Genomic DNA, 10,290 nt, shown 5'->3' with positions numbered 1-10,290 from the left:
ACTTAATCAAAACCATTTCAAGGCAACACAATTTTTAAAAATTATAAGTAAAATAAATAGCTAAAAAATTAAAACAGGTTTAATGTATGATTACAAGTCATCGTCAATATCTGTCATGATCATACATTGCTATTAATCCATATTAAAGAAAGCCTTAGAAGATGTAAGGTTGAGATCAAATAATTGGAATATAAACCTTCGCCCTATTTGACATTTAATTATTTTATTGATTATATTATATCAGGGAGAAGATTGATAACTAATTCATCATATTATAGTTACATAAGTGCTGCTTATACATTGTCTTTAATTATTTATAACTATTTATTACCTTATCCATGTATATCTACATTTTGTATTCACACGTGGATCGTAGACCATACCATATAATTAACATAATGCATTAACAACAAAAACTACCTTGACAAAAACTTGTAATTAAGGCGAAACCTCGGTGGTCGGTTTTACAATAAAAAAAACTTTCACCCTATACTTAAGTTTGGAATGTACGATACACTCAAATCTTTGGGTTTAAAAACCAAAATTGACAGTCGAAACGTTTTTAGCCGGAAGATTCTTGAAATTGGCCGTCGAAATTAGAAAATAAGATTGTTACTGTTGTCGGTTGTGGGCAAAGTAAATTTAAGTGAATTATAACCCAAAAAATTAAATTCATAATGAGTATGTCTGATATGCACCATTAAAACAATAAAAATGAAAAAAATTATGGTCGTTCAGTAAAAAAACAAAAATTATAACTTATGGCTGTCTGTCTCTGACTTGCACAAACCTGTATAGTTATTCAATTGCCCACCTAAGGCAGTTAGTCCTTTTGAAATCGAGGAAAGAATGTACAAAAAGACTTGTGGTTCCAACGTGGATAGAAAACTCATATGATCTTGCGCTACACATTCTAATAGTACGTAGTAAGTCTGTGACAATTTCGGATAATCCTGGAAAAATAATTAAAAATACACTGAAAATTTTCAAATTAACCTTTTTCAAAATTCTTGATTAAAACAACCGAAGGGATTAGTTTATCAATACTCTTAAAAACATTTAAGTAACTTCTAGTATAATTACTTAATGTGTAGTAGGTCCCAAAATGAGGGGTGGTAGCAGTAGATTTAATTACCGTATATTACGGCGTATAAACACCCCCCCCCCGTCCAGTTTTTTACTAAACACTTAGTATTCACATATATTCATTGTATAAACTATAAACTCCCTCTCAATTTTCAGTTGGAGAAAAGAAATTTTTCAATTTTGTATAATCACCCTTTTCATTAAGGCTCAGTAGTATGGAAAACTACTGCGGAAATTTCAAGTTCCCACCTTAAACAATTTTCAAAGTCTGAATACACTACGCTCATTAATCTTAATCCGCCCTTAGAGCATATAATAATCCTAAAGTATATATTATTATTATATACATATAAAACCATGTAAAATTATGTTGTATATAGCTTCATAGCCACCACTACAGTACCGATGAATAACTTCATACAATGGCCCCATTCATAAATTAAAACACATAACATTTTCTTGATTAATCTTAAAAAAAAAAACGCTGTTCACTTACCAGTAAGTCGGACTGTGGTATGGATAAAAGAAGTTTTACAAAAATATTAAGAGCATTATCTAAGGCTTCGTCGCCATACAGCCTGAACACTCCGAAATTGACATAGCTTCCACACAAAGCAGCCTTTAATATTGAAAAGCATATCGATATTCCTTTTAATTTCAACGGATATATTTGCTCTTTCGCTACTTCGACATTCAATATCCTACTACCTATAAAAATATAAGATTTATAGACGATCAAATAACTACTGTTACAATGATTTTTATTTAGAAACAATAAAAAAGCGTACGTGTAACATATACCATCAATTTCAAACGCAGAATAATTGTATAACGGGTTAAGCAACAGTTTCTTAAACTTTTTATAGTTGTAGACCACTTTCAAAATTATAAAAATCCCACAGACCCCTTTGGAATAAAATTGTAGGAAAAAACAAGGCAATTTAAAAATAATAATTTAATAAATAACGCTAGTCAGGACCCCCGACATTAAAGATTAAGAAACCTCGAATTAAACGATATTAAACACAAAATTAAAGCACTGATTTAAACGACACTCCTTTGAAAACTAAAAAATCTTTTTCTTTATCATATTAAGTATAATTTTTCATTAACTAATAACACGGTTTTAAATATCTGCCTCTACTATTTGTAATATTTTATAATCAGCACAATTTCTTTTTATACAACTCTATTTTAAAAAACCTAGAATTACTAAAACTATAAATACTTTTGTTAACTATTTTAGGGTATTACCCTGAATGAATATTTCCAAAATATAAACGTGCAATCGCGAAAAAGAGCAATCCGCTAATAATTAAACTATATATTTTTTTTGACCTTATGATGATGATGATGTTTCAAAAATGTTTTATAGTTTCATCAGCGATGAATGTACTTCTTTCATATATCATTGCTCATACTATTACAATATATTGTTTATAAACACCGTGTATATGTTTATCTGTATACCGAATAAAATCCTATCACTTGGTGTAAATTTTAAGCATGCTAATTTTATTATTTCAGTAATGCATTAATAAGAAGTATCCCATGGAAAAACGGTGCAACAGGACTACATGACGCGGTTTCAAACTCAGAATCCAAAAAATTTGTTCTAAATTTTGACACAAATGAAATATCAATTACGAACAGGAACATAAAATATAAACTTACCGTAACTACATATCAGTTTACTGGTCTCTCTAAACAATAATATACCATTCGGTGAAGACACATCGAACTGTAGTCTTTGAGACCTATTCTGTACAATCTCGGCAAAAAGTTTTAAAACAGGCGTCGTAACTTGTGGATCATGATACCATAACTCAATCGCTCTTAACAATATTGGAGTATAATTAGGATACCTAATCACGAGTTAAGGCTATTTAATTTCCAAAAAATATTAAATAAATTAAAACAGTTTCTGTTATGTTTATTACACTTTACTTTAATTATGTATACGAAGGATAATAAAGTTAGGTATACTAAATATGGAGATAAGCTACCTAATAGTTTCAGTTTGGCAAGACACCTTCGTAATACCAAGTCAAACACTATGAAAAACTACAGTTAGCAGTAAATATCCCACTTTCATGTATTGGTTATTCGAAATGTATTTTAATAAGGATAATAGGTACAACGATAAATATCAAAACTATTTTGATTATTTCTATCAAAGGATACAACCAGTCAAACAACATCATATATGACGTTTTGGTGTTAAAAGAAAATGCTAAACCGCGTAAATCTCTCGCCAAGCCAATTAATGCCGCTTTGGCTTCATCTGCAGCATAGAGAGGTGTATCAGCAGAAGTCAACAGTGACCCTAAGCTTTCAAATGACGCTGAAAATGATAAAATAATATTAAAACGTCTGGTGCCCATCTTGTTTTGTTACCAACCTGTTAGAGGAAGCATAAAAGTATGAAATCGATCTTCGTCTTCGCCGAGATCAACCATAAGCAAACGTCCCAATGACGTGTAAAACATCGACCTACACCGCATCTCACTTATGGCGACGGTATTTCCGAGAAATGGAAAATGCTCACTGGTATGGTTGTTTAATATAAACTGTACTTCCTCTAATTTTACCAGCTTTCTTACGCAAATATATCCCACCGAAAGATCATTTAATAATTGCAACGTTTTACTGATTATATGCTCACTTCTGCCCCAATATTTCAGATTTGTTATTCTAGAAAGCATTCGTTAAAGGTAAACAGGAACAACGTACTATAATAATTGCAAAACAATTTACATTTTCCTAATAAAAACGCTCAAAACAGTAGCCTCGTCGTTCAATCCTAGAACCTCCGACAATTTTCTATAAACTTTCGAATTTTTCTGAACCTGATCCCCAATGTAAATTTTACGAAACTGTTCGATAAAATTTAACATGGCAAGTTCTAATTTTTCACAGCCACCCTGCGCCAGTCGCGAATCAGTAAGATTCATTAATGTCAATACTCTGCACACCAATTCCCCATCCATGGCATCATGTTCTTCGTTACTATTAAATGACACCCTACCCCCGATTGCCGAGCCAATTATGTACACCAGCCACGTTAGTTGACCTAGAAAAACCTATTATCTTCAGAATCTCCATCCAAATCGTTAGTGGGATTAAATTTCGAGCAATTGGGCAATGTTAGAAATGAACGATTAGGTTCAGATCATTTTGATCACGGCCCATCAACCCGAATCTTAATTATACTATGGATTTCGGCCATGAAAGTTTTTATTTTTGAACAAGTAATTATTCAAAATAAAAACAATTGACGTACCTTCTTGAATTGTAATATCAATTTGTTGTGAGGTCGTCGTTGAAAGTAATTCCTGGTAAGTCCTTGCTGATTGATCAAAAAGTTGAACTAATAATGCACACGTTTTTTGATATTCACATCGACCTATTACCGACAGCTGTTCTAATTGTTGCTGTATCATTCCGAGATCATCTAAAGGATCCTCCAGACCTATTTTTTAAGACCATTCATTTAATTAACGATAAATAGAATAAACAATAATAGTAAGTGGTAAATATTAACCTTCTCTGACAACAACAGCTACAGAATCCAACCGGGATGTGATATAAGCACTAGTAACTTCTGGAGTATAAGTTTCTAAAAGATGAGGCTCAGACGCTTTAACATAAGGAACTGATGCTACCATTCTTTGCCATAGACTTAATAAATAATGAACGCTATTTGGAGCAAACTGCCACATCTATTAAAAACCATTAACATTATACTTTATTAATTTGACCAGTGACAATTTTAACAATTATTACCTGCAAACTTTGGATAGTAAATTTTGCAATAAGCTGGATAGCCTCTGGATAATCTTCAACCATGACCAGCTCACCTAATTGATAGTTGGATTTTAGCCTCGCCAAAAGCCTACAGAATTCGTGGTAATTTGCTGCGTCACTTAATCCCTGCGGATTTTGTAAGATGCGTTTAACACCGCTTACGAGATGCGAAAAAAATTTAGCTCTCTCAGGATTGCTGAACAACGATCTGCGCACTGAAGCGATTTGTACTAAACAAGACAAAGCTAATGAAGACAACGAACTAGGTAAGGAATGGTATAAGTCAAAAAAGAGTTTAAGTGTCGAAAAATCAAGGAAAACCGGCCTCCAACTGGTAGGTATTTGCACTGTACAAAGATCGTCGGAAGACTCATCGGTAGACGTGCCAATGAAATCGAAAGTAAGACAGTTTTGGGCCAAACGCAGCATTTGTGTCATCAATCCATGCTGACTTTCATCATTGAAATTTAAATTTTTACAATTTTCGCAAGCAGTGCCAAGTAAAGCACAAGACAAACGGAATATTTCATACAATTGAGTATCTCTGAAAGACGACGCTATTTTTCTATGTTTCGTTAATGACCGATTAGCTTCTACATCCGATATTTGATTCATTTCACAAGTAAGTTGTGATAATAATTGAACTCCTATCATGCAGTGCTCTACTGAATCCTGAAATACAATAAACGCCATTACAGTATAACAATATGACAACTATGTAGTCCTTTCAAGCTTAAAGTAAACGCAAGTAAATTTGAAATAAAAATGCTTCCATAAAATACTATTATGTACTTAAATGAAGTTAATCAATTGAAAAATAGTGTTTTAAAGGTAAATATTTAAAAGTGAAAACGTAAAAATATTTCTCAAATATAAAATATTTCTAATTAACTTAAATTAATAATTTTATATATTTCAGTGGAAACAATCTTTAACAGCAATGAGACAAACCAGAGTAGTTATACGTAAAATTAAGAATGGAAAATATAAAATATTTTTCTAATGACTGGCAAATATTGTATACGATCTGCGATTTTTTTTTTCAATTACTAGGATTACTAAAACGTGACAGAATCACAAGGATTGGAGGATATCTTATAAAGTACTTTAAACTTTTTGAATTGCATAAAAAACACAAGTTGAAAGTGAAAACTGGTTCTTGGTAGACAAAGCCATCATAATAAGAGACTCACTTGCAAAAATTTGGTGACATCAGCTATCACATTTCGAAAAATGTACTCATCTTTGTGTGTATCAAACCATCCAAGTTTTGTTATCCTGGCAAAAAGAGTTACAAGAGCTTGTACAACAAAATTAGGTAGTTTAGGCCTTGTGGCCAAATAATTCAAAATGTAATTCCTTATATCAACTCTTTGCTGAAGACTCAGGCCCTGTGCACTTCGGGAAACCAGTTTGGTAAGAGTGGTTGCTGCTAAAAGTTGAGCATAACAGGAGTTCCCTCGATCTAATAATACTTGACATTTGGTTAATGCATCAGGTCCATCTTGAAAGACAACGAGGGCCTTTTCGGCGTCTGCCCTAATCGTACTGTCCTGAGATTCATAGAGCTGCTTGCACAGCAGTTCTAGCTGACAGATTTCCTGCATAATCAAAACCAATTTGCAGGTTAGATTTGTTAGTAAACAGTCATCCAAATGATATTAACCTTAAAAAAGTACATTTTGATAGTTCAAAATTATTTGAAAAATTAGTCACATGAGCGGTTATCAATAATGGAAGTATCTAATCCACTTCAGAATAATCATTGAAAAAACGCGAAATTTTAAATAAGTCCCCTGATGGGTGAAATTTTGCATCAGATTAATAACAATTTTTCCGACCAGTACCTGCTGTTTATTGAAGCTGTAGAGGCATTAATTATTTAAAAAAAGTTTTCTTATTAAATACCTGTTCGTCAGCCATTTTCACTTCGGATCATTTGTTAGTTTTACACTTCTTTTCACCTAAAACTCTTAATAAGAGACACCGGATTTTCTAATACGAACATCATCATACGTCGATCAACGTTTGCGCTTCACTTCTCGCTTCGGTAAGCTTCGCCAGCGCCAGTAAAAGAGTACGCTAGTGGTACCATGGCCTGATTTGTTCATATGCTTATCTATGTATATGTTCATATGTTTTAGACTTTTAAACTACGGTTGAATCGTTTCTTCATGCTATTAATTTTTTGTTTTTGCAGTTTGATTAATAAAAAGTTGATAATATGTAAGCTCCTCTATGAGCATACTAGGAAAGTAAGAATATTTGATAAGCAAAGAAAATTTATTGTTTTACTTGCGTTACGATGCGTTTCTGTTTTGTTTTGCGACTTTGTTTTTCTTGCCTTCTACTTTTTTAAACAGTCTTAAATCGACCGAATGTTACGTAATTCTTTTCAGATTATATTGTCATTAATATCTTTCGCGCGATATCGATCAGAAAAAAATGGTCACGCACGCACACACGCACCCACATTTCCTTAAAACTTTTATGCAAGTACAGATTTTCATGATTCTTTATTTTTTACCAAGTTTTTCTTCTAATGAATTCAATTCGATCAGTCAATCCAGTCAAAAATCAATCATTTCGATCCAGTTAAACAATTATCGATTAATCAAACAGTTATCAAAGAAAATATAAACCTTCTTTTAAAGTGCATGTCAACAGAAAACAATAGAATTTAGGACTGACGACCTTATGATGATGACGATGAACTACAACAAACTTCATATTATTTTATTATTAGAAACATACTTTTCGAAATAACTTTTGTTCTATTTAAAAAGTCCTTACCTTCAAACTTCTTACCGTTATGTTTTACAGTTAACAAACACTACAAAAACTAATAATTAAATAATTAGCTTAGATATAAATAAATTGAAAACTTCTAGTAAAGATCTAATAAAATAAAACAGAAACTAATGCAAAATATGATCATTTTACATTTCCATTTAAACGAATGAATAGAAATAGGAAAAGTAGTAAGAAGCAAAGGAAGAATCAGGAAGACAGATATTAGTGCTCTAGTTTTCAGAAAATGCAGATTGGTTCAATACAGAAAGGTGAAGGTGCGCGTTCAGCCAGTTTTCGGACTAATGGCGCATATCGAATTTAACTTTATAATCTAATTGTATTGTGTACTACTAAATTCAATTCATTAAATGAAACACTCAAAAAAATTGCTAATAGAACAATGGAGTCAATTAGCGGCCTACATTTAGATAGTGTTTCAATAAGGTAAAACAAGTAATAATAACCATTACCCTATTTAACAAAATTTACTCAGAAATCCCCGTATTTTATACTACCTGATCAGCTAAAAACTGTAGCCAAATAAATACTAAGGAGCCAATAAATAAAAAAATGTATTAATTGTTATTGTGTTTTTATTAAAATAGGAAATTATTTTAACATCATTAATTACATAAATTATGATCGCGGTCGTTCTTTTTTCTCTTTGTACAGCGCCAAGAGAGACACATTGGCTACCTTGACAACCTAAACAAACAGAAACAGAAACGTTAATATAAAATTTATTTGAAATTATTCCACACTAGACCTTAAATCTAACTCCAGGAATGTCCCCGACAGCGTGACCTTTTCGACCAAAACCTGCAACTAGGACTTCATCGTTCTCTTCAATGTAATTTAAACAACCGTCACGAGGTACAAAAGCTGTAATTTTTTTGCCATTTTTTATCAATTGTACCCTTACACATTTACGGATAGCTGAATTCGGTTGTTTAGCTTCCACACCTCTGTAAAATAATATTAAAATGAATAAGTTTCATGGACAAACTACTTTTAGTTTAAAATTTCATATTTTATTACATGTTACTATTATTGGAACTGAATTATCCTCAAAATATTATACAGTACATACTAGCTTACAACTAAAGCCAATATTTTATATTTATAATTAATTTTTTATTCATAACTNTTAACAAAAATACTTAGTACATTTGGAGTAGAAATCACAATGACTTTTGAAATTTGAACTATAATATGCTTTTCTTTTGCTTTCAATAGCGTAACAATTTATTGTATTATTATTTCATTTAGTAGGAGATAATAATCAAATAAGTAGTTTATAACGTTTTCAATAACTATTTCTGAAGCTAGAATTGGCTTAATAAACAATTTGGTATACTGTGCAATATCCCGTTGTTTTTAATTTGCATATGTATAATATTTTAATTAACCTGAACAATAATTAACTTAGCTAATATAAAAAAGAAAAGTCCAGCAATGAATGTCAAGACCACTTCGCACAGAATTTTCCTGTGATTGGACTTACAATTGCCATCCACATAGAAATTCTGCGCAAAGTAATCCCACTTGGACGAAAATTGTATTGTAGAGTACATATCAGAGCGTAAGGTCTATTAAAAAGTCCTCCCAATGGTTCAGCACTCCTATAATCTAGCATTATCACTTCAAAAACACCAGGTTAATATAGTTATAACTTGGTGGTCTCATAATGCAAATGTAGGTTTGTAAAAGTTAGGCAACATATCTACTTTAATTAAACACACTAAAAATATAAAACTATACTAGTGTATTTCACTATATGTTAATATACAACAACCTACAACGTTAAAATGTTACTTAAAAATGTACTGTTGTGTGCAACTTAAGAAGAATTAAATATATTGGTAAGTAGGTACTTACACTTTTTCTAATACAATTCCCTTAGCATGTGAAGCTCCTCCAAAAGGATTAGCCTTCCATCGAGTTCCCAAATGGGCTTTTTTGTAGTCCTTATCTGCCCATCGTTGGTCCCTACGATGGTTCACGTGCTTACGAGCCGTTCGTAATCCTCTTGGTTTACCTTTAGAAACAAAAAATTACTTTGAAATATTGAAAAATTTAATAATATACCATATTGCTCGATAGGTTGTACCTACATGAATTTATTGATGAGATATATTTATTGTGAATTTATTAGATAAGTTTTTAAGAATGTAACCGTTCCCTGTATGTACTAATTATATTAAAATATCAAAGTAACATGTTGAGGAGCCAAAAATGTTATAAAACGAAATTATAAAAAAATACAGAAAGTAAAAGGACATTAACAAAACCACCTTTTCTAAACTTTAACTCACTTTTAATAAAAGACTAAAGTACTCACCCATATTTCCACTTCACCAACTGATGCAAAAGAAGTGACAGCCGACAGACACTTATTCCACAGTACCAACATTAAAAAAATAACAACAAATGTTTTAAAATAACAATAAAATTAATTTAATTTTCTATTCAATTCAACTTGCTGGTGTAAATTTAAAAAAAAACCTTAATTGAAATTATTGATTTTAACAACATCAAATTATTGAAATATACTAAATATTTAGATACTGAATATTTTACACATAAAGGTTGGTTATTCTGTAG

The 10,290-nt window shown here is 31.4% G+C and overlaps 2 protein-coding genes across 3 annotated transcripts in view; both read right to left on the bottom strand.

The window, feature by feature from the left end:
• Positions 1 to 7,016, bottom strand: part of LOC108744510 (exportin-7) — a 16,411-nt gene extending 9,395 nt beyond the window's left edge. Inside the window, exons 1-11 of one of the 2 annotated variants that reach the window (XM_018480317.2) lie at positions 6,802 to 7,012; positions 6,087 to 6,494; positions 4,873 to 5,565; positions 4,631 to 4,808; positions 4,370 to 4,558; positions 3,844 to 4,159; positions 3,488 to 3,780; positions 3,271 to 3,430; positions 2,761 to 2,951; positions 1,583 to 1,794; positions 791 to 953 (exon numbers count right to left, since the gene is read on the bottom strand). In XM_018480317.2, the coding sequence (XP_018335819.1) occupies positions 791 to 953; positions 1,583 to 1,794; positions 2,761 to 2,951; positions 3,271 to 3,430; positions 3,488 to 3,780; positions 3,844 to 4,159; positions 4,370 to 4,558; positions 4,631 to 4,808; positions 4,873 to 5,565; positions 6,087 to 6,494; positions 6,802 to 6,816 (2,818 nt within the window). In that variant the 5' untranslated portion in view covers positions 6,817 to 7,012. Of the gene's footprint in view, positions 1 to 485; positions 954 to 1,582; positions 1,795 to 2,760; positions 2,952 to 3,270; positions 3,431 to 3,487; positions 3,781 to 3,843; positions 4,160 to 4,369; positions 4,559 to 4,630; positions 4,809 to 4,872; positions 5,566 to 6,086; positions 6,560 to 6,801 lie in introns of those variants that run through there. The other variant, XM_025973142.1, reaches the window with a different exon arrangement.
• A 1,260-nt stretch (positions 7,017 to 8,276) lies between these two features.
• On the bottom strand, positions 8,277 to 10,136 carry LOC108744489 (40S ribosomal protein S23). Its single transcript, XM_018480277.2, has 4 exons — positions 10,028 to 10,136; positions 9,565 to 9,724; positions 8,453 to 8,651; positions 8,277 to 8,391 (listed from the first exon to the last, which is right to left on the bottom strand). Exons 1-4 carry the CDS (start codon positions 10,029 to 10,031, stop codon positions 8,323 to 8,325), a joined length of 432 nt encoding a protein of 143 aa, XP_018335779.1. The 5' UTR covers positions 10,032 to 10,136; the 3' UTR covers positions 8,277 to 8,322.
• Between the last annotated feature and the right edge of the window lie 154 nt (positions 10,137 to 10,290).

This window comes from Agrilus planipennis, unplaced genomic scaffold, assembly GCF_000699045.2.
Source record: "Agrilus planipennis isolate EAB-ADULT unplaced genomic scaffold, Apla_2.0 scaffold33, whole genome shotgun sequence".
Classification (NCBI taxonomy): domain Eukaryota; kingdom Metazoa; phylum Arthropoda; class Insecta; order Coleoptera; family Buprestidae; genus Agrilus; species Agrilus planipennis.
Note: the sequence above shows the minus strand (reverse complement) of the source record. Positions and strands in the feature narration are given on the sequence as shown.

Excerpts from the sequence above, each read along its gene's own strand:
- LOC108744489 (XM_018480277.2), bottom strand. Across the intron at positions 8,652-9,564 it reads GGAATTGTATTAGAAAAAGT|AGGTGTGGAAGCTAAACAAC; the intron begins GTAAGTACCTAC and ends ATTATTTTACAG. Across the intron at positions 8,392-8,452 it reads TTCCTGGAGTTAGATTTAAG|GTTGTCAAGGTAGCCAATGT; the intron begins GTCTAGTGTGGA and ends CTGTTTGTTTAG.